The sequence below is a fragment of the Fonsecaea erecta genome, assembly GCF_001651985.1.
Source record: "Fonsecaea erecta strain CBS 125763 chromosome Unknown Scaff5, whole genome shotgun sequence".
Taxonomy (NCBI): domain Eukaryota; kingdom Fungi; phylum Ascomycota; class Eurotiomycetes; order Chaetothyriales; family Herpotrichiellaceae; genus Fonsecaea; species Fonsecaea erecta.
Genome location: NW_017387248.1, coordinates 209,099 through 230,973, shown reverse-complemented (window position 1 = coordinate 230,973; position 21,875 = coordinate 209,099). Strand labels below are relative to the sequence as shown.

The 21,875-nt window shown below is 52.3% G+C and overlaps 11 protein-coding genes across 11 annotated transcripts; 6 read left to right on the top strand and 5 right to left on the bottom strand.

The window, feature by feature from the left end:
* Window positions 1-539: 539 nt before the first annotated feature.
* On the top strand, window positions 540-2,321 carry AYL99_06157 (hypothetical protein; the record flags this gene model as incomplete). Its single annotated transcript, XM_018837667.1, has 1 exon — window positions 540-2,321. One exon carries the CDS (start codon window positions 540-542, stop codon window positions 2,319-2,321), a length of 1,782 nt encoding a protein of 593 aa, XP_018692227.1.
* A 1,337-nt stretch (window positions 2,322-3,658) lies between these two features.
* AYL99_06156 (hypothetical protein) lies at window positions 3,659-6,781 on the bottom strand (the record flags this gene model as incomplete). The annotated part of the gene is made up of 1 exon (XM_018837666.1): window positions 3,659-6,781. One exon carries the CDS (start codon window positions 6,779-6,781, stop codon window positions 3,659-3,661), a length of 3,123 nt encoding a protein of 1,040 aa, XP_018692226.1.
* A 402-nt stretch (window positions 6,782-7,183) lies between these two features.
* Window positions 7,184-7,906, top strand: AYL99_06155 (hypothetical protein; the record flags this gene model as incomplete). The annotated part of the gene is made up of 1 exon (XM_018837665.1): window positions 7,184-7,906. One exon carries the CDS (start codon window positions 7,184-7,186, stop codon window positions 7,904-7,906), a length of 723 nt encoding a protein of 240 aa, XP_018692225.1.
* A 103-nt stretch (window positions 7,907-8,009) lies between these two features.
* On the bottom strand, window positions 8,010-8,410 carry AYL99_06154 (hypothetical protein; the record flags this gene model as incomplete). The annotated part of the gene is made up of 4 exons (XM_018837664.1): window positions 8,010-8,099; window positions 8,153-8,223; window positions 8,279-8,316; window positions 8,370-8,410. The coding sequence occupies 4 exons, from the start codon at window positions 8,408-8,410 to the stop codon at window positions 8,010-8,012; spliced, it is 240 nt and encodes a 79-aa protein (XP_018692224.1).
* A 305-nt stretch (window positions 8,411-8,715) lies between these two features.
* On the bottom strand, window positions 8,716-9,931 carry AYL99_06153 (hypothetical protein; the record flags this gene model as incomplete). Its single annotated transcript, XM_018837663.1, has 2 exons — window positions 8,716-9,169; window positions 9,246-9,931. 2 exons carry the CDS (start codon window positions 9,929-9,931, stop codon window positions 8,716-8,718), a joined length of 1,140 nt encoding a protein of 379 aa, XP_018692223.1.
* A 512-nt stretch (window positions 9,932-10,443) lies between these two features.
* Window positions 10,444-11,894, top strand: AYL99_06152 (hypothetical protein; the record flags this gene model as incomplete). The annotated part of the gene is made up of 4 exons (XM_018837662.1): window positions 10,444-10,869; window positions 10,929-11,435; window positions 11,493-11,508; window positions 11,563-11,894. 4 exons carry the CDS (start codon window positions 10,444-10,446, stop codon window positions 11,892-11,894), a joined length of 1,281 nt encoding a protein of 426 aa, XP_018692222.1.
* A 352-nt stretch (window positions 11,895-12,246) lies between these two features.
* Window positions 12,247-14,342, top strand: AYL99_06151 (hypothetical protein; the record flags this gene model as incomplete). The annotated part of the gene is made up of 3 exons (XM_018837661.1): window positions 12,247-12,392; window positions 12,452-13,854; window positions 13,909-14,342. The coding sequence occupies 3 exons, from the start codon at window positions 12,247-12,249 to the stop codon at window positions 14,340-14,342; spliced, it is 1,983 nt and encodes a 660-aa protein (XP_018692221.1).
* A 530-nt stretch (window positions 14,343-14,872) lies between these two features.
* Window positions 14,873-16,668, top strand: AYL99_06150 (hypothetical protein; the record flags this gene model as incomplete). The annotated part of the gene is made up of 4 exons (XM_018837660.1): window positions 14,873-15,040; window positions 15,193-15,273; window positions 15,332-16,360; window positions 16,432-16,668. 4 exons carry the CDS (start codon window positions 14,873-14,875, stop codon window positions 16,666-16,668), a joined length of 1,515 nt encoding a protein of 504 aa, XP_018692220.1.
* A 168-nt stretch (window positions 16,669-16,836) lies between these two features.
* Window positions 16,837-17,625, bottom strand: AYL99_06149 (hypothetical protein; the record flags this gene model as incomplete). Its single annotated transcript, XM_018837659.1, has 2 exons — window positions 16,837-17,231; window positions 17,346-17,625. The coding sequence occupies 2 exons, from the start codon at window positions 17,623-17,625 to the stop codon at window positions 16,837-16,839; spliced, it is 675 nt and encodes a 224-aa protein (XP_018692219.1).
* A 1,134-nt stretch (window positions 17,626-18,759) lies between these two features.
* Window positions 18,760-19,929, top strand: AYL99_06148 (hypothetical protein; the record flags this gene model as incomplete). Its single annotated transcript, XM_018837658.1, has 1 exon — window positions 18,760-19,929. One exon carries the CDS (start codon window positions 18,760-18,762, stop codon window positions 19,927-19,929), a length of 1,170 nt encoding a protein of 389 aa, XP_018692218.1.
* A 114-nt stretch (window positions 19,930-20,043) lies between these two features.
* AYL99_06147 (hypothetical protein) lies at window positions 20,044-21,652 on the bottom strand (the record flags this gene model as incomplete). The annotated part of the gene is made up of 5 exons (XM_018837657.1): window positions 20,044-20,338; window positions 20,416-20,699; window positions 20,764-20,898; window positions 20,960-21,538; window positions 21,596-21,652. 5 exons carry the CDS (start codon window positions 21,650-21,652, stop codon window positions 20,044-20,046), a joined length of 1,350 nt encoding a protein of 449 aa, XP_018692217.1.
* Window positions 21,653-21,875: the final 223 nt, after the last annotated feature.

Sequence of the window (21,875 nt, the reverse complement as noted above, 5' to 3'; positions counted from 1 at the left end):
AGAAGAGGCATCTCACCGAAGCCCGAGCGTATGGTCTGCAATATGCTAGGATATTGGTACTGATTAATATAGCTCAATATGTACATGGCTCATCGATCAAAGAATACGAGGTACAGGAGAACTGATTGTTGGATGGTGAAAAGAGTGAAGAAGAGACTCGTAGATTGCCGGAGCCTTGCCAAGCCTCAGAACCTGCAGCCCACGTGACTGCGCCATCAACCTTACCAGCCTCGCCGAATATGCTTCGATATCTGACTACCTCGTACCGGTGGACGCAGTCATCTGCCTGGAATAGCCCGGAAGGGTGTTCAATGAAGTATACGACTACTTTGCCACGCAGAGGCAACCAATGTCCATGGTCAAAGTACAATACAGGTGATATAAGGTCGGCCGTTCGGACAGTCTGCCCATTTGGCGAGCTCAAGCGAACTCGCTTACCAGCTCGAAACAACCGACCGTCGAATGAGCTATGTAACTAATCAGATCTTTCTATTCAGTACCTCGTACTGTCTCTCAGGCACTCAGTCGCCGTGTTCGAAATGCTATGCAGCACTGCTGTGGCGTATGCCACCGTCATCGTCCTCCACTTCCAAGCCCTGTTCGTCGCCGCTGAAAACTCACAGACTCTCCTAAACCCAGATTTAATTACTCCTCCTCTCCCAAGACAGCAGCCGCACCGAATAGCAATCATAGGTGCAGGCCCAGGTGGCTCGTCGACGTCCTACCACCTTCACAAATTCTCTCAGCAGCTCCTCTCGCCTGACGAAAGCACTCCCATACATATCACTGTTTTCGACTCTAACCCCTACGTCGGCGGCCGGACGACCACGGTCAACGCCCTGAATGACTCCCGCTACCCGGTGGAACTCGGCGCGAGTATCTTTGTCAAAATAAATCATATCCTATACAATGCCACGCGGGATTTTGGACTAGAAGCTGCTGTGAAGATATACCAATCCGCCCCTGACGCGAAGTACGACTTGGGCATTTGGGATGGGAAAGACTTCGTCTTCAAGGCGGAGAGAGACGACGACGAAGACAGAGGCTCTTGGCAAGGATGGTGGGACATTGCCAAACTCCTCTGGAAATATGGACTGGCTCCTATACGCACCCGGCAGGCGACGAAGAAAGCCGTGGGTGAATTCTTGAAGTTTTACGAGGAACCCATATTTCCCTTCAACTCGATCGGAGAGGCCGTGGAGGCTACAGGACTGCATGAATACACCGGTCTGACAGGGAAAGATGTCTTGCAGAAAGCCAAAGTGGGTGATCTATTCTCCCGTGAAATCATCCAGGCAAGCACCCGTGTGAACTACGCGAGCAATCTAGGCGGGATACATGGGTTGGAGACGTTGGTGTGCATGGCCATCGAGGGAGCCATGGCCGTCGAGGATGGCAATTGGCAGATTTTTGACCAGATGGTGAGGAGCACCGCGGACGGGATATTCTTGAATGCGACCGTCACCGATGTGGTCAAGGACGAACAGAAGGGGACATTCCAGGTCAAGACTGAGAATGAGGAAATCAATGGACGACTTACAAACGAATACGGAGATGAGTTTGACACCGTCATCCTCGCAGCCCCGTATCAATTCGCCAATGTCACATTCTTGCCACCACTCCTTACTGTCCCGCAGAAGATCCCCTATGTGTCGCTGTATGTGACTCTCTTCACCTCCCCCCGTCGTCTTTGTCCGTCATTTTTTGGACTCGACTCGGAAGCAGAGGTCCCCTCATCCGTCCTCACCACTCTCTCTTCGGAACTTTCCGACGAACTGGGGTCACGACGGGGCGTCGATGCTGTTGGGCCGCCAGGATTTTGGTCGATCAGCACACTCCGGGTCTTGCATCCAAAGACGGATGGCACATTTTGCGGACCAACCTCAAACTGCACGGAGCTGCCCGATGGAGCAGGAGAAGATACACAGTATCTCTATAAAATTTTCTCGCCAGCGCCCTTGACGGGGACGTTTCTGTCGTCTCTGCTGGGCTTCGAACACACGCCGGAGCCTGAGAACCAACACGGTGATCCGCTCTCCCAGCTTCCCAGATCCGAGATTCCTTGGCTCCACGAGAAACATTGGCACAGCTACCCGTATGAGTTACCCCGGACATCATTCGAGAACTTTACGCTCTGCTCCACGGAGTCGTGCCTGTCACGCGGCATCTCCGACGGTGTTTACTACCTCTCCGGCATGGAATCGTTCATTTCGACCATGGAAACTTCCGCTCTGGCGGGAATGAACGTCGCTCGACTTGTGGTTCAGAACCTGCTGGACGAACAAGAATTGAGACGACTACAATCGGACATGGGACTATAGCAAGGGCGTCTGGCCGGAGCAGCAAAATAGGTCAAGAGTGAGGACCGCGTAACATTTCTGGAACAAGCAGGCGTAACGAACGGTGTGCATCACGGCAGGAAAACGGACATAGATCTAATCTATGCCCTCAGCCGTGATGCCTGCTCAATGCCGGTTGAGAGATCCAACTACAAACCATGATTTTGCCGTGAGCAAAAATGCTCCCAAGACACACCACATATCACTCACGGGCCATACCACAGCTGGAATCCCCTTCTTCTGGATTCGCTGGTTTGCTTTCTTCGAGACAACTCGAACACTTACAACGTGGTCTTAGCTTCACAACGATAGATCACTGGACACCAGCACCAGCACCAGCACCAGCACCAATATGGCACCAGAATTTCATCCAGCGCACAGGTGACATCCCACAGTAACGCACGCGCACATGTTTCGAGACGCAGCGAGCGCCATGATCTAACTCGGTGCGGAACCGTCGCCACATCTGGGAGACACAGTAGACAGACGCAAGTCAAGTGAGGCGGATGAGGGGAAGGGGGATGCAATATTAATCAAGGAAATATACCAGAGAAAAGGAAATGGAATAGATTGGATCCCACAGATAATACAACAGTCAGTCTATCAGCCAGTCAGTGAGTCACCTTCAGAAGGAAAAGAAAATCCTCCACAGGGCCTGTCTGCTTGCCTGCCTGGAATTGCGAGAATGTATTCAAACCAACCTATCGTTTTTTGTTTTCCCTTTTCAGGACAATAGATGCTGTGCTGTGCTGTGCTGTGCTATGCTATGCTATGCTATGCTATGCTGCCTGCAGACTATCCAGCCAGATATATGGATGAATAGACGCATGGTTCCTGTTCCCTTCCGTATAGCCCCAAGGGCGGATCATGCCTTCGTCTGATTGATTTGATCGATCGATTGATCGATTAATTGATGCTTTCAGCTGTAATGCACTCATATTCCTTTTTCTACTGTAGGTAGGTAGGTAGGTAGGTAGGTAGGTAGATAGGCCCTCTCGCTGTGTGCATTCGGTCGTTTCGTTTCAATCAATCAATCACCCAACGCAACCCAACCCGAGACACCGCTGGAATCCTATTAGTCCACGGATTTATCCTTAGTCCTAAACAGAAAGAAAAAAGACACAAAAAGTCAAACCGAACAGAGGTTTTGAACGCCAAGGGTATCATGACCATTACCATCCATATCGAAAAGAGGGAGAAGAATAGTATTGTCGACTCTCCCAGCACTCTGGAAACCACTGCTCAAGCAGCGGGGACCAATTCCATGACGAACCACGCTTTTGGCACAACCTGTGTGTTCAAGCTTGATTGATCGCTCCCTAACTGATGGGTTTCGAGTCATTTGTGGATGCCCCAGTCGACGGCCCGGTGGCCCCCTCCTCCTTGCTCGCCGAGGGCGCGGAAGCTTCACTTTGTGCTGCTTGGACTTGGGGAGTGGGGTTCACAACTCCTGAAGGAGCAGTTTGAGGAGGACCGGGCGTAGTGGTTGCTGGCGATGCAGCGTGCGGCGTGCCGTTTCTTGTGCCCATGTTGTTGACCGGATTGGCGGGCGCGGGTGAGCCGGTCCGTGAAAATCCTGCAAAGTTGGGGTTCTTGAAACGCCGGATAAAATCTCGAATGTGTTCCATGATCGTTTCCTCTTCGACGGTATGGCCACCCGGCGCCAGAGACTCAGGATGGCCGTGCAGTAACCGTCGCGTAGCAGACGCAAAGATCTTCTGCCAATGTTCGACCCTCGCGGGATGGACCTGTTCGAGCATGGCGCTCTCGAACTTCTTGATGGTGATAAGACCGTCCAAGGTGCAAGGCATATTCCTAGATGCCGACGAGCTCGTGGGAATGGGGATCGTTGATGCAGGCGCTGGTGTCACAACTGGACTTGGCGCCGGATGAGATCCTACTGATGGCACAGAGCCAGGCTGCAATTGCGGTGGAAAGGGTGACTGTCCTGCTGGCGGCGCCGGGGGATACAAAGGGCGGTTTTGACCTGCAGGATAGGCTGAGTTCGACGACGGCGGCATTCCCCCTGGCGGAGGCGGCCACGGCATCCCATTCGAAGGTGGTGGCATGGATCCCGACTGACCTTGTCCGTAGAAGGGCGGAGGATGTCCTTGAGGCGGCACCCCGTTCTGCTGAGAATATGTGGTGCTATTCTGCCAATTCAGCATTTGAGGAGGACCTTGAGGTGGAGTCGGACGGGGCGCCGGTGTAGGCTTCGGTTTGGCCATTGCCGCCTGTAGAGCTGCTCGCTTCCTCTCTGCTTGAGGCTGGAGCGCCCCAGGGATCGCTTTCCACGCAAATCCTTTGCCTTCCTTCTCACCCTTCTCAAAGAGCTTGTTCCATTCTTGGTTCAGGTTGTGCCGGACACTGCTTTGCCATCCTTCAGAGTCCACCCTGTGTACGAAGAAAGGAAACTTCAGCTTCAAGGCACGATAGATCTGCTTCAGAGGAAGAGCCTTGGGGTGGATGTCAAGCAAAATGTCGTAGATCAGTCGGGCATAGGGCTCTGACGGTCTGGCAAGCTGTTCTTCAGTCAAACTCTCCGCAGGCGGGTATTCTGGACTCGGAGATTTCGACCTGGCTTTCTTAATGGGCGGTGGCTTCTCGGGCTCACTAGGCACGTCGATCTCACCGCCCTCGATGGATTGGACGATGTCACCGTCTTCTCCAATGCGCTTCCGCTTCTTGTATTTCCTTTTCTCGGGTTTGGGTTCAGTCACAATTTCTTCCTCCTGGGGGGTTGGTCTGGCCGGCTTCGGTCCCCGCATCATGGGTGGAGGAGTCTTCCCTCCATTTGCGGCCTTCGCTTCCGCAAGCTTGGCCGCCTTCTCCCTCTCTTTCCTTTCTCGAGTCGACATGATCCCATCCTTTGGTGGCCTGCCAGGTCCCCGCCTTTTCGGAGGCAAAGGCTGGCCATCCGGCCCGAGAATTGGCTCTACAATCGCGGCTGCTGGTTTTTCAATGGTGTTCAGGATGATCTTCGTCTTGCCCCTACCGACTCTCGACGGCGAAACGCTCCTGTCTGGTTCATTGGATATGGGCGAAGTACTCAGCGGTCGGGAAGGGCTGTGCTGCTCAACCTCCTCCCGGCCTGAACCATCGCTCGCAGACTCGGCTTCTTGCTTCGGCAGTCTAAAAGTCATCCAGACATTCGAGATTTGTATTTTGGAACCGTCGCGAAGAGGTTTGATTTGACCGCGTGGAAGATACACGTCGTCCAAGAAGGCACCGTTTCTACCCATGACTTTCATCTGGAAGCGCTCCTTGTCAAAATCCCATTGAATCTTGACGTGCCGTCGGGAGATACTCTTGTGGTTTTCCAATTCGGACTTTTGGTGATTGCGCATGGCGTGGATAGGGATGAGCGGACAATTGTGGGCATCCGGGATATGGTCTGCTGTCACTGGGGCTGGCTGCTCATTGTCTGGCTCTTGCTCGATGCCGTTCTCGAGTTGGGCTTGACGTTCCGCCATTTTATGATAATCGAAGGGGGCCAAAGGAGGATTGTAGAGGACCTCCTGGGGTTTGACGACACTACCGGCAGACATCTCCGACGACTGCGAGTGTAGGGGGCGGCCATCCTCTCCTTTTTCATTCTCCATGCCCAGACCGTCATCGACACCACCGAATCCACCAGCTTCACTGACCACACTCCCTTGGACTTGACTGTCGCCAGGTCGTGGTATGCCTTCCGACAGACCTGACCGTCTGCCACTGGAGCTCTGTGCACGGTCTTGCTCGGCCTGACGCGCCTCTTCAGCCTTCGCGAGGGCTGCCCGGTATGCAAAAGCGTCTCTGCCCAATTCACACGCATAGGTGGTGATGTAGTAGTTCCCGTCCTCAAACTCAATCTTTGCGAACGCTTCGATTTCCCTGCGTTCTGGCAGTGGAATTTGAGAGGCAGCAGCCGGCGGGTGGGACTCGCTCGCATAGGTTGTTAATAGATCATCTGGTCCCAAGGGCAGCGGCAAGGGTTGCGTAAAAGAATCCATGGCTAACGAAGGAGGCAATGGAGGCAGCCCGCCGGAAGCGAGAAAGTCCTCGTGGCTTTGCAGCGGCAGAGGAGGAAGGAGGTTGTCAGGGTCTGTTTCTAGGTTGATATTGTTTGTTTCTGCCCCCAGTGTCTCAGGCGAGGCATCAAGGCTGTGGTCTGGCACGGGCACCATGTCTGTTCTGGCGGGCGCAGTTGCGGTCTGATCCGGGGGTTGGGTTTGACCGACGGGGGTAAGAGCCGCGAGCAGACTGCCCACAGCATGATTCCGCGTTTCGATATCTAGGTCATCCCACGAGGGATGGCTTGGTATGGACGGCTTCATGTGGCGCTGTTCGGGTTGATGGTCGTGGTTGGAATCACTGTCGTTCTGATGTAGGTTCGAACCAGCGGTCCATGATGGGAGATCTGGCAGACCTCTTGACGACGTCGCAATGGCCTGCGACGACATTACGAGGTCTGCAAGATCCAGGAGAGAAAGCACAAATCCGTCAGGTCGGTGTCGAGGGCGTGTCGCAATCTCCAAACGATCAAAAGTTCTTCTGGAAAATGTAAAAGTCGAAGACAGGCGGGCGGGAGGCGGACAGCGCAGTCCCGCGCCAGCCAATCACAGCCCGAACGAGGCCCAGGAATTTCTTTCTCGAGATGTTGGGGTCCGGCACACCACATGGTGATCTCTGGCCACCGGTCAACCACAGGAGCCAGGCAATCTCTTTGATCTGTGAAGTCATTTGGCATTGTCGTGAGATGGGCAAAGTCTCGTTCCCGCCGACAGCTGTGGAAATTCTTTCTACTGGTCTACTTGTCTGACCGAGCCTGAGGATCTGTCGTTGGAGACTGTGGTTTCCATGCCATGGCTCCACGAGGGAGACAAAAGACTGCCCCCTCCAAGGGCGACAGTGTTCAATCAACGACGCCCCGTCCGCCAGATTGGCCTCCTCTCGCTCCGCTCGTGCCTCAGGAGCATCTGTTTGTCGAGACAGTGGTGCCTGGCCAGATCTTGGTCATCCGCAACCTGTTCACTTCCAACTTGTGCAAAAGCTATGTGTCTTTCCTGTCTTCCTTGCCCTTGACGACGACGCCAGGGAAGCCGAAGCGAGGGGAGGCGACCCGGGTCAATGACCGGTTCCAGATTGACGACTCCAATTTTGCCAAAATGCTGTGGGAGCGCAGTGGGATGCAATACCTCGTCAGCTCCTTCGAAGATCAGGCCGTGTTTGGAGGCAGGGTGCTCGGACTTAATCCCAACATAAGAATATATCGGTATCGTCCGGGTCAATTCTTTGACAAGCATTATGATGAGAGCAATAAATTACAATTTGGCAAGGAAAAGCTCCCTGCCAAAACCACCTGGACCCTCCTTATCTATCTTACAACGTGTGAAGGCGGTGAGACCGCATTCTACCCGGAAGCCTTGAAGAAAGGCGAGAGATCACCAGAGCCGATTACGGTCGAGCTTGAGACCGGCATGGCCCTCCTCCACAAGCATGGCGATGATTGTCTGCTGCATGAAGGCAAAGAGGTCAAGAAGGGCGAGAAGTGGGTGTTGAGGAGTGATCTTGTGGTGCAGAGGTAAAACTAGAAGACCGGCCGAGCATCCTCGGGAGTTTGTTAGTTGTAGTCGTCCTGCGCTGCTAGTATAGGGCGTCTGCGTCAGATGTCGTGCCAGGAATATGATGCTATCGCTTCAAATGCTCGGCGTCTGTCTCGTTGGTGCCCTCACGGGCTTCTGACAGCATGCCATCGATGCCTTTGTCTTTGAGGGCTTTCTGCATAGAGTCAGGACGCTGAGTGATAAACGCAAGCAGTAATGTGCGCGTACGGTCAAACAACTTTTGTACTGCTTGAAAAGCGGCTCGCACTCATCAGTGGACGAGTTTCCTCGGATGTATTCTGGAGCACAACGTTCAGCTGGTGGCAACAAGGAGGCAACGTAAGGGGTCCATACTCTCAGAATACCACTTCAAAAAGCAGCTATCATATTTCCTAGTGGCGCATCAGTGTTATGTTCAAACTCTTGTGAGAAACTCCAAGCTCACTCTTTGACCTCGTTACACTCAGGCGCCAGAGATGCCGACATAATGGCGCTCGGCAGGTGGGCTGCGATGTGTACAATAAATCTGAGTGAGAAAATCCGACCTGACGCAAGGCTTCGGTGGTAACGATGTCAAGGGCCGGAGAAACGGAACAATTATCTTCCGAGGCCATCTACTACGGGATCCTTGGCCGTCATTGATTGGTTGCTTCCATCCTCTCTATAACTCATATAGCGGTTAATATGGACAGGGCCGCCTGATATAGCTTTGTATATGTATATGGTGTTCTTCCAAGATTGCAGCAGGTCAAAGATGGGACGGGGGAGTGCCACCTCCCTTCTTACATCTCTCAGTACACTTTTCTTCCCCTTTTATTGAAATCCTTGTTGTACATCCCGAATGTCACTTCTCCGTCGTTGGCCCGGAGCCCGCCAACTCCACACTCTGCTGGACTCATCTCCTTCAGTCCATGCAGACTCTCCGTCAACCTCGGGAAGATTCTCAACGCATTGTTCCTGCCCATGTCCACAAAGTCCCGTTCGTTGATGACGGAACTGACATGCTCGTCCCACCAGCAGCATCCATTCGGAATAGACTCGAAAGGGTAGTCGATGGAGAAGCAAATACTCCGGGCACCAATCTCGGTCATGGCACAGATCAGCGCCGGGGTGCTGAAGTGACCGGACGTCGTGATGAAGACCTGGGAACCAAAGTAATCCCGTACGAGTCGATCCTTCCGCATCGGCATATTCGGGAAACGGCTGCGGTCAAGCTTGTGGTCGATACGGTAAAGATCATATGGGCTGCAGAAAGAGTGATTGATGGGTCAGCGGCTTGACAGGTCGTGAACATGGGCTGGCAACGGACGCAACAACTTACATGTGTTCACCCATGTGCCCAATTATTATCTTCAGATCCGGGAAGCGATCAAGAACGCCACCAGTGATGATACCGAGAGTGTGCATATTCAGTCGATTCGCGTATCCCAGGGCTGAGAAGTCGAGCCAGGGCCTTCCTTTCCACATCATTTCTTTGATCAACGGGCTGGACGTCCGCGGATGGAGATACACGGGTGCTTTTAGTTCATTCGCAACCTTCCAGAACTCGTCGTACTTTGGGTCGTCGTAGAAGAGCATCGTGTTCCCATCTGGTCCGCTGCTCTGGAAGTCATTGAGCATAGCACCAACGAAGCCCTTCTTCTTCGTCATGCATCTCCGCAATTCCCGTCCGGCTTGTGCTGGATCATGCATGCTCAGAGCGGCAAAGGCCGCGAAGCGTTGGGGGTCCTTCAGAACTTCGGCTTCAATCTTGTCGTTGGCGATCTCGGCCAGCTTCTCTGCCGCGGCAGGGTCCGTGATGTTCTGCACACCTGGAGCATTGAGGGATAGGACCATGAAGTCGACGTCATTTTCGTTCATCTCCTGAAGACGTTTACCGTGGACATCGAGCAGGTTTCCATTGAGGTCATCCCCGATGACGCCTTTACCGGCAAATTGTGTCGGGTTGAAGCTCTGGAAGGTCTCTGGGATGGTCCAGCACTCTTCCAGGGCGATTTTGCCTTTCATGGTGAGAATCTAGCGAGAGGAAAATGTAGAAATCAGCACGAAGAGAAATGGACTCGATTTCAGTGCCGATGACCTGCTCGCGGACGTTTCTATATTACTATGTCGGCATAGAAACCAGGTGCCGTTTTCCCGGCAGACAATCTCGGCAGGCGCACCGACACAATTGTTCATCAGTGGATACATCTCTGTAACCCATGCCTCGTACGGGGTACGTAGACTTCAAGATGCCAACGAACGCAGCTTTGAGCAGGGGCAAGCTCGCGAAGTGCGGAGTAAGTGGTCGCTGACCACGGGGAATCGAGGCTTGCCTTCGGGGAGTTAAGCATTCTCCCCGAACTCTTTGTTGTCGCTTTCAAGTCCGGTACAACAACTGCAGAATAGTTCTCCGACCCAAAGCCAAATAAAATGGAATCAGTCCAGTCTAGTTGTCTCGTAATTGCTTGTCTCAGGTCAAGCTAACTCACTGACGTAGGTACGCATTGATTTCGCACTTCTCGAGCTGACCACCCACCATGGGTTCTCATGGTTCTCCCTTTAGAATAGCCATCGTCGGCGGCGGCATTGGCGGCTTGTGTGCTGCTCTATCACTGCATCATCACTGTGCTAGCGAAGGCATCCAAATTGATGTCTACGAGCAAGCACCACAGTACAAAGAAATTGGTGCCGGTATTGGCATTGGGGTCAATGCCGCAAGATTGCTCCATTCTATCGGGATTGGAGACGCTGTAAATGGTATCGCCGGAAATCGACAGGGTATCTGGATATCTTTTCGGCGGTACGATAACGGAGCAGACATCGTGACTGTACCGGTCAATGATCAGCTGAAGATTCGCCAATGTCCTGTCCATCGGGCTGAATTCTTGGATCTTCTGGTGGACACCATCAAAGCTCGAGGAGCTGCAATTCTGCACACCAACAAGTCTTGCATCAACATTACCGTGAGTGCCTCTCACTTCTATCTCCTAGTCATGTGTCTGTTCTGACGGCAGCTCCTCAGGACGAAGGGGAGACTGTCAGCTTGAATTTCCGAGACGGTAGCACTGCTACCGCTGATTTGGTGATTGGTTGTGACGGGATACATTCAAATCTTCGAGCTCAGTTCAGTACGGACAACCCTCGTTACGGAGGGAGAATCGCATACCGGGGGCTGGTCCCTATAAGCAAGCTGAAAGCGAACTGGCCATTTCAGACTTACTCGGTCAGCTGGCTGGGTAAAGACAAGCATTTCTTGGTGTTCCCCATCAGTAACAACAGGATTTTGAATATTGTCGCCTTTGTTGCAAGAGAAGAAAAGGAGTTAGGCGGCCTGAAGGAGAGCTGGACCGCCACTGGGAATAAGAGTGATCTGGCAAAGGACTTTCAGGACTTTGAAAAAACTGTCCAGGATATTATTTCCCATATGACTGAACATCCTTCGCTATGGGTCATGAATGACAGGGAACCGTTGCCGCAATGGGTATTTGCTCGGGGTAAGGTTGTGCTGATGGGTGACGCCGCTCATGCGGTAAGTTCTTCAAAGTCTCTCCCACATCTAATTCCAGGTTTGTTGACAACAGCATAGATGCTTCCTCATCAAGGTAGGATTATTGGTTGTTCAATATCAATCGAACACAGACTAATCAGATCCACAGGCGCAGGAGCAGGACAAGCCATTGAAGATGGGTATATCCTCGGCCGTGCACTGCAAGACTATCTCCGTTCCCGCAACAAAAAGGGTGAGGATCTCGAAAAATGGACACAATTGTATCAGAATGTCCGCCTTCCGCGAGCGCAAAGGGCTCAAGCCACTGCTCGGCAAGCAGGTGAGGTGTATGAAATGCAGACAGAGGAAATGCTGGGGAAGTCGTACGAGGAGTGTCTGCCTATAGTCCGCGAGAACCTGAAGTCCCGGATGAATTGGGTTTGGACAGAAGACATCGACGTGGGATACGAGAAGGCGAGGACAGAGATGAATAGTACGTAAAGGGGGATAATATATATATATATATATATATTTCAAATGACCGTCTGACGCCGAGACCGTGTCATTTCCCTCGTAATTCAAATACAGTCAATTGTCACCTTGTCCACCACCATCCATCCTCTCTTCCCTTACTCCTACACTCCATGCCCGGAACTGCTGGGAAAGACAGCTGATCTCCTCTTCTGGACTGCTGCCACCCTCTCTGCTGCTCTAGCCTCAACAGCAACAACCCAGAACTCTTATCAGAGATACCGTGATGGACCAGAGCCACACATATCAACCAGAGTCTACAAGTCCTTAGGAGACCACTCCTTAAATCCTTTTCTTTCCTTTACACAAAGTCACAGCTTCAATGGAGCCACAAACTCCTCCGAAGAAGCGCAAACGCGTTGCCGTTGCGTGCCCTGACTGTCGCTTGCGAAAGACAAAGTGCATTCACATCGTGTCCAGGCAACTTGATGATGATATGCTCAAGGGAATGCCGAAGAGCTCGCAAGCGTAAGTAGCATTGACCTCTGTGATGAAGCCCTCAAGCAATCGACTTGTTAATGTTCAAGCGAGCTCAGCTACATCCGGTCTCTGGAGCAAAGGCTTAGAAGATTCGAAGAACAGGAAGCACGTCCTCGTGGTCGACTACAAGTTTCAGAGCATCCAGAATCGTTGTCTCTACCATCAAGGAGGAGCCAGGAGGACTCTATCACGATTGAGCGGTCCCCACCACCTCATCTTCAGCGGCGGGTCTCCGTTCACATTTCTGCCAACCCCGAGATATTCATGGGAGGGTATTCAGGCATCTCGTTCACTCAGCTGATTCTCAACGCCATGAATGGCGCAGATTCAAACAAGCTGGAGGCCGAGTCTCTGTCTTCCCCACGCGACCCTCCGTGCTTCTCGACACCCGCGGACCTATATGCTCTTCCGCCAAATTGTCGCGAGTTGATTAATCTCTTTTTCGATTTCCACTATGAGCTGTCGCCCATTTTTCATGCACCCACCCTCCTCTCACAGATTGATCAAGTCATTGCTGGCGACACAGCGTACCGCTCAGAACACAGATACACACTAGCGATCATGAACATGCTTTTCGCCATCGCCGCTTCCCACCACCGACACCGGGCGGACGCGTCAATTTCTAGCACAAGGGGATATTACGACATAGCGATGGCGCTTGTCGGCCCAACCCTACTCTTCGACTGGAAAGTCGAAAAGGTCCAAATCCTCTTGTTAGGTGCCCGATATCTACAAAGCTCCAGTTCTCCCTCAGAGTGCTGGAACGTACTTGGTCTCGCGATCAGGATTGCGTACGGCCTGGAGCTTCATCGGGCACCTGGGAAAGAGTTTGATTGTATTATGCGAGAGACACGAAAACGTGTGTGGTACGCCTGCTACGGCCTGGACCAAGTCCTGAGCATGATTTATGGGAGGCCAGCAGCAACCTCGTCGTCAACCTTTGACACACCTCTTCCTGAAGATTTGGACGACGATTGTGTTCAGAAAAGCAGGTTGCTGTATCCGAGCCTTGAGGCTCCGTCACTAATGTCGTTTTCAATACAAGTCTCAAAGCTGTATCGGTTGCTTGAGTCAGCGGCATCTCTCACCGAACCTCCTCTGGAAACGCTCGTGCAGCTGGATGAAGCGTTCGAATCTTGGTATGTCAATTTACCATCGAATCTCAAACTTCAAAGCAACACGGCTGTTCAAGATGACAAATGCCTTATCCTGAACCTCCGAGCGAATATGGTGAGGATTCTCATCCATCGACAGTCCCTCGCCTCCACTCTCAGTATCCTGTCGAAAACCGATCAACCCTGGAAAACTTCTGAGACTCTCAAAAACAGTATGCTCCAGAACAGCAGACGCATCTGCGTCCGGACGGCTGAGGACACGATCGATTTGGTGGGTCTTCGATATGATCAAACTAAACATGCTGTTGGGCCGAGCTGGTTCAACCTCTACTATCGTACAGTGTCTCCTTGTTTAAATCCTTCTTCTCTAGGCTGACCTCATGACACAGTTTTCAACGCGATATTAATTGTTGTGTCGCATGTGGTGGATCCAGAATATCGAAACGACAAAAGAGCGCTTTCCCAGCTAGATCGTGCAGTGCAAATGATCAGACAGATGTCTACAAATCACCAATGCGCTCAGCGCGCGTACACTTTTCTTCAGCAACTTCTTAGTTTCATGGATAGATCCTTGCTCGCCGAGGGACGAAGAGGCGTAAGCTCTTCGAGACCGCAGACTGGAACTGTTCCATCTCCTGTTCTGGAGAGCTCGGCTTTCGACCAGGGTGGTTATGACGACCTAGCCCATGCGGACCTTTTTGCATTCTGGGACATTACGCAAGATCTAACCACCAACCTGGGAACTCAGCTCGAGTCTTACTCTTCTCTGGGTTCAGGAATGTGGTCATGGGACGTCAACGCTCACCATGAAAGCGCACAGTAAGGCGCAGACAATGACGACAAGCCATCTGACGATACACCTGACTTGGATGAGATGAGCTTCATCGACTTCTACCACTCACTGATGGCACTCTTCCTGGTGTCGGGCCGAGCACACTATGGCGATTGAACAGGTGTCCGCACGAAATCTTGTCCTCGATTATGATTATGCACAAGCGCCCCAGACCGGCCCGATCATGCACGTGGGCAATACTTGCAGGACTCTCGGCCGGTGCATCAGGGACTTGATGCCGAATTATCCTAGGAGATATTGTTGATTGGACAATGCAGGAGATGCCTGATTTCCCCAGAATTTCTCCGCGTCGGTAACCACGCCTCCTATACCCCAGCTTCCGCGGCTCTACCTTAACTCCCCGGCTTCTGCTTGTGGACTATACGGCAAACATGGGATAGGTCTTATTTGTATCCTGGCATGTCTCCAGAAACAAGGGAGGTAGCTCATCACGGCTGACTCTGCCTCCCAACCTGTTTCGCCTGTCGCCAACAATCCGACATGCGACATCAACATTCGCAATGGCCACGTCTGAAAAGCCCCAAGTAGCCACCGTCGAGAGCACGAATAGCTCGGACATTGCCAAGGGTGATGGCGGTGCTGGTGCAGAAGGTCCAGGTATTTACTACGATAGCCATGGACTTCCCCTTGTTCCACAACCGTCAGACGATCCTCTGGATCCATTGAATGTAAGTGTCGTTATATCTTCGGGCTACTGTTTGCCATTTCCAGTTCTCGAGCGGCTGGTTGTGGACGTTCTCGCTCCGGCTGCTTTCTGATGGCAACACTGCTCCTGCAAATCTTTTTATTGATTGGACATGCTAACAGGCAACAAATGCAGTGGAAGCCTTGGGTCAAGCTGGTGGTTCTTACCGAGGTTTCGCTTTTGTCGTTTCTGGCTCTCTTGAGCGCGTCTTTGATAGTAAGCATCGTCAACACAAAATAGTTGCTCACGTCTATGGAATTGACAAAACTTTCAGACACCAGCTTTCGTACCTCTCTCGCACTTCCTCCATCGAGGCCTCGTACAGACAGCCTTCGTCACCAGCACCTTCATCGCATGCGTAGGCGTGTCTACGATCGTGTGGAATCCAATATCCAATGTCTACGGGCGGCGACCTGTGTACATCATAACGGTTGCAATGAGCATAGCTATGTCTGTGGCATCTGGCAAATCAAAGGATTTTGGACAGATCTTGACATTCCGCGCCCTGAACGGTTTCTTCGGCGGCGTCCCGCTGGGACTCGGCAGTGCCACGGTCTGTGATCTGTTCTTTACGCACGAACGAGGGTTCTACATGGGGATATACACCGTCTCATTCATCCTTGGAGGCCACGTCGCTCCGATAATCGGTGGTTACATCGAAAAGAACTTGACGTGGCACTGGTGCTTCTACGTTCCGGCGATCCTCACTGCGGCAGTCCTCATCCTCTTCACATTCACTGTCCCAGAAACACTCTATTCCCGTGCTCCTGAAGCGCTTGCACGGCCACGACGAGGTTGGCGTGAAAACATGCTGATGCAGCGCAAGGCCCATCCTACACGGCGGTTGCGTGTCATCGACTTCTTCAGACCAATTCAGATGCTTCAGTACCCGAGCGTGCTTCTTCCCACCATGTCCTATGCAGTATCGTTCGCATATGGCAGTATTCTATTCATCATCACCAGCGCAAACCTGTTCGGCAAAGCCTACCACTTCAAGCCTCAGCAGACTGGACTCTTACTCGGAATCCCCATCACGATCGGAAGTATCATCGGCGAGGCCATGTCAGGCGGCTTCTCGGACTGGGTGAGCGAGAGGAGGGCACTACGCAGAGGTGGACAACGGAAGCCGGAAGATAGACTTCTCGCAATATTTCCAGCTTTCGTACTCACACCGGTCGGCATCATTATCGAAGGCGTCTGTCTCGAGCGGAAGACGCACTGGATCGGCGTGGCATTTGGGATCGCACTCTCCAGCGTTGGATTGCAGATCTCCACGACCGTCGTCTACACATATACCGCGGAGGTGAGTCAGGCAATCTGCTTGGAACATTCCCGATCTATTGTGCATCAGTGCTAACAATATCTAAAACACAGTGCTACAAACCTCAATCCCCAGAGATCGGCTCACTGCTCAACTTTACGAGACAGATGTACTCGTTCGCTATGGGCTTCTATGCGATCCCATGGGCCGAGAGAATCGGCGTGCTGAATGCGTGGGTTGCAATGGCGTTTATTGATGTGGCTTTCTTCCTGCCGCTTCTCCTACTGCTCTTCAATGGAGAGGAGTGGCGAGTGCGGCTGGGAGAACCCAATTTCCATAAAGATCTGTGAGCATACAAAGAAGGCAAGGAGGATACTGTATTCTATGTGGACATTGAGCTGGTCCTTCAACGTCCCGTTATACAGTCAGTGAAACCTGTCGAAATATTGAGCACCGACCAGAAATCTGGTCCAAGATGCTGTAAAGCACATCTGCACACACCTCAACGCATAGAATCTTCACTCTCCCTGTACCGACTTCACCAACTCGTCAAAGAGCCCTTGCAACTCCTCCAGCTCCTTGGCCCACAATCCGTCTATCTTGTGCAGTCCCAAGTCTTCGCCCTTGGCCGCCTTGCCGAGAAACTCCCTGCCTGGCCCCGGGAAAGCCAACCCGACGCTCTTCTGCACAACCTTCATTCGCACACCCGTCAGCACCGTTTTCAGCTGTTCGGCGCACTGATTGCCCCCGTGTCCACCGTACGACACGACAAGGGCGGGCTTCCCGGCCCATTCGTTGAAGAGATAGTCGATGGCGTTCTTCAGATTGGCCGGGTAACCCCAGTTGTATTGAGGGGTGACGAAGATGAAAGCCTTGTGCGATGTGATCACTTGGGACCACGCGCGGGTGTGCTCTGGAATCCACGTTAGCATACGATTCGACTCTCCGATCGTGTACGCAACGGCAGTACAGAGAGAAATGTTGAAATTTAGTCTTGTTGTACATTGGAATATCAATGAGAACCTACCGTGGGTGTAATCCAAAGGATTAGTGATCATCTGCGGGATGCCAGGCTCGTTGAAGAACGGGAGCGGATGGTCGGCCAGGTCGATGAGAGAGAGCTCATATGAAGATACCTGTTGACTGGATCGTTGATATTGTTTGAGGTTGTCGAAGATGAAGGTGCCGATTTGATTCCCAATCCGTGGCTGCCGCTGCGAGCAGATGACAACCCCGATTTTGGCGGGCGGCACGACTTCCTGGTTGAGGAGGTCGTTGGTGGTCGGTTGCGGAGAGGAAGAAGACATCGTGAGCCCTCGACGACTTGACAGAGAAGGCGGCCTTGAGAAGTGATTGGTGTAGTAAGTTGGAGGGCGAGGCTGATAAAACGTGCTCCGCGTGATTCTCCACCGAAGTGATGGTCCAGAAGAGAGTCTTAGAGATGAAGCGCTTTGATGGGATAGCTTGCGCAAAGGGTGACAGAATACTGGGTTCTGGGAAAGCAGCAAAGCGACCGTCTGGTTATCAGCTTAACGTTATATATACACTCACACCTCTATGTGTTGAAGAAGTCGGAAATAAGACTCTCGTCCGAATATTGCTTGATCACGTGTGTTCAACCCTGGTCTTTGCGCCCACCGCACCTAAATTAATCGGACACTGAAACAAACAGTCCGCCTCGTGTAGTGTGAGAGCCCATGATATGACCGAACCGACAATGTAGCGCACAGGCAGATGCGAACAGGAACATGGGTGACATTATTAGCCTCATTACTGCCAAAATGACGCAAGCTTGCACCAAGGCTGGGCAGGCACCAAGCTCGCAGATCACTGTACTTCGTAAGCGACTTGGAAATGTGAAACGCAAAGGGAACCAAGAAATTCGAGGGAGATGGAGCGACAGGCACATGCCAATAACGATTATTGCCGACGTGGTGGAAACGTGAGAGTACAGTGGATACAGGTTGATGTTGCGCAGGAGCCAATCACGAGTCGGCGCCTGTCTTGGAGCCCGGCGGGGGTTACCCGGCGCCGGTCTGCGCTCCGGCCCCGCGAAGCTTGGCAAGACGCCAAGCCTCGGCCTTCGGTTCTCGCGCTTCAGAGCGAGGCGCGGAGGCTGCACCGACAGGCTGGTTTGACAGGCATGCCTAATGATGACACGATATTTGTCTACATGACAGTCCCAAAAGTGCTGTGATATGTTGCGCGGTATCCAATCAACGGCGATTGTCGAGAAAGAAGGCTGGCATTGCCAGGAGAATGCTCGTGTTGACATTGGCACTGTCGATCGAGGAGCACTGCTGGCTGGTAGTTGAGGACATGATATAAAAGGACTGACCGTTGTCGCTGAACAATATCAGAGAGACACAAGCAAACAGACTTCCAAGAGAACACAATCAGAACACAAGCTACTCCCAGAAACCCCCAAAAGCGAGGTCAACATGAGCAACATCCGAGTCGCAATTGTCGGAGGTGGTCCCGCGGGCCTCACGCTCGCACGCCTCCTCCAACTCAACAACCTCACATGCACCGTTTTCGAGCTCGACAACGACTCCTTCGGACGAGACCAAGGAGGCACAGTCGACTTGCACCCCCGAGGAGGCCAGCTCGCCCTTCAACATGCAGGTCTGACAGAGGAATTCAAGAAGCTCTCCCGTCCCGAAGGTGAAGCATTGAAGTTGCTCAAGTACGACGGCACCATTGTGTATGATGAGAACACGATGGGCAACACTCGAACCGAGGAGTACGCCGATCGCCCAGAAATCGATCGCACAAAGTTGCGGGAATTGCTTCTCAACTCACTGAAACCCGGAACCGTGGTGTGGAACAAAAAGTTGCAGTCTGTCCAGAAGTCGTCCTCGCAGGCCGGTAAATATGACCTCAAATTTAAGGAGGGTACGGAGGAAGGATTCGACCTCGTTGTTGGCGCTGACGGTGCTTGGTCTAAAGTTCGCCCATTCCTCACCGACCAGCAACCGTATTACTCGGGCGTTACCGCCATTGAGCTATGGGCGTTGGATTTCGACAAAAAGCACCATTGGCTGAGCGAATTCGTGGGTGCGGGGAATTGCTTCATGTTTGATGAAGGTCGCGCGATTCAAGCTCAGAAATTGGGAAACAACAGCATTCGGGTTTACGCAGGAGTGCGACAGCCCGAAGACTGGCTTGAGACATGTGGAATCGATTGGACTTCGCCCGATATCGCCAGGGAAAAGCTCATTGAGCAGTATTATAGCAACTGCAGCGACGATCTGAAGCGAGTCATCCGTGACGCCAATGACAAACTCGTCCCACGCAAGATGTGGATGTTGCCCGTCGGGTTCCGGTGGGAGTCCGACGCAGGAGTGACGCTGCTGGGAGATGCAGCTCATGTCATGACCCCTTTCGCTGGCGTCGGCGTCAACCTTGCCATGATCGATTCATTGGACCTTGCGAAGGCTATCATCGGCTGCGGCGGGGACCGAGAAAAGTTGCCAGAAGCGATCAAAGCATACGAAGATGAAATGCTGAACCGTGCAGAGCAATTCGCAAAGAAAACCTACAAAGGTCTGATACATCATTTCAGTGCTGATGGGTGCGACGAAATGGCTGCACGCTTGAGAGGAAGATAAGCTATCGCCTGGAGATGAGTTGCTGGTGCTGGGCTTTTGGTGGTCATGAGAACCGGCGCCTTGGGATCGAATGCGGCTCGGGTATAGAAACAGGTACATAGAATGTTGACGGGCTCAAGAATCTTTCTCATCCTTTTGTCTTGTGCTCTGTTCGAATCCGGCGTCGAGCCACAGCTGTCGCAACCCAAATTCCAGAGGTTTGGCCGCGATCAGAGATTTTGCTCGAACAAATTGTAATGACTGATACATCATCAATTTGCGTCTCGCCTGTGCCTTTTGATAGTCAAGATTGTCAACTTTGAAGCCATTATAGTCCGCGCCGACGCTGAAACACAAGATATCTAGCTTCATCATGATGGAGTTAGACACGCAGTCAACGATAGCAAGTAGAAGGTCATCCAGTGGAGTGCTGTTTCCAGTAGTTTCAACCTTGGTGTGTTGTAGAGCCCCGAGATGGAACGCAGAGGTGCGATTTTGGTGCAATACCAGCATTCGAAGGCATGTTTTAGTGACGATATGTGAAAGATTGCGTTCTGGCGCCGCCCTGTGATTCCAGCTGAGTCAAATTCTCCGTTCAAAAGCTGATCTGCGGTGCTGGAGGCTTGTCGCATTAGGCCCGGCACGTCGACAAGGAAGTCGCAAAGCTCGGATCGAAGTGCGATACTAGCATGCTCCTCAGCCGCTGTGGTAGTGGTGGAGCTCTTCAACAATCGACGCCACTCCTGCCGTGACAGAAAGCATTCTTGTCCGATGCTTGCGTCTTGAAGAATCTGGGCCAGATTAGTCACGGGCAATCTGGCACCTAGGCTATAGAACTCGGGTACAGTTACTCACAAACCAGGCTCGCTGCGACTCGAGCATGGCCCGCTCGAAGGGCTTTGTAAACCTCTCAGGACCGTGTTCTTCAATGAGAAGTTTCGTTCCCATACACAGTTGACTCCATCGCCCACCTTCGTTGTTCAGGGCCAACTGCACAGGTCAGCTTTCCACAGGATACTCATCAATGAAAAGCAAAACATGAGATACGTACCTCGCATGCTTGCATGATAATAGACGCACATATTGTTTCAGCCTCTGCGCGAGTGTGCTGCACGTCCAGCGATTTTCGAAGAGAACGCAAACATCGGCCGTAGAGCCGAAGGCACTCCTTCGACGGAGCTTGGGTTGATCTTAGAGAGTCCACGTAGATGCTGCACAGACATGAGACCGCGTCGTCCAGTGCAATATTGCGACCTAGCCGGACGGGAATCATAGCATAAAATCGTCCATGAGATTTTATGGGAAAGGTGTACCTGCTCTGAGGCTCATCTAGTATGTAGCACAGAGTGGAACACAGTTGGTCGCTTGGTGAGACCAGAGGCCACTCGACGGTGGTCGATGTACTCGAGAAGAGAGGAAAGCGCGCCTTTTTTATGAGAATACCTCGAAATGCAGAGCCTTCGTCGCCAGTCGGTTCGGGATGGTCAACGTCTTCGAAGATGTACTTCTTGTTGCGATAGAGCAACGCGAGCGGTCCACTCTCATCGACAAACTTCCATCTTTTAGCATACCCTGGGCATTTCCAGCCTGCTCTGATGCATGCTGAGCACGAAGGGAGCTCTTCACCGCACTTTACATGCCAAAGTCAGCATAAACAAAACGTTCCCTTGGAGCATAGGATTCTCACCTTCTTCTTGCGTTTCCGACAGGTTTCACAGCCAGTACTTTTGAGCGTCCCCACCATACCTATGAACAGGAATGAAGATTCCAGGGCGAGTCATTGTCTCTCTTTGCGGTACTTTTATCCAGCCGTGGCTCCACGAATTGAACATAATGCGACGACGTTGAGATGAGCCGATGGACGCCTAGTCTTTTGGGGTCGTATGATCGACCGTATATTGCACCATTGCAGTGATTCACTCCACCGTTGCGCCCACCAACCCCTTAGTGGCCGTCGCAGGTAGACG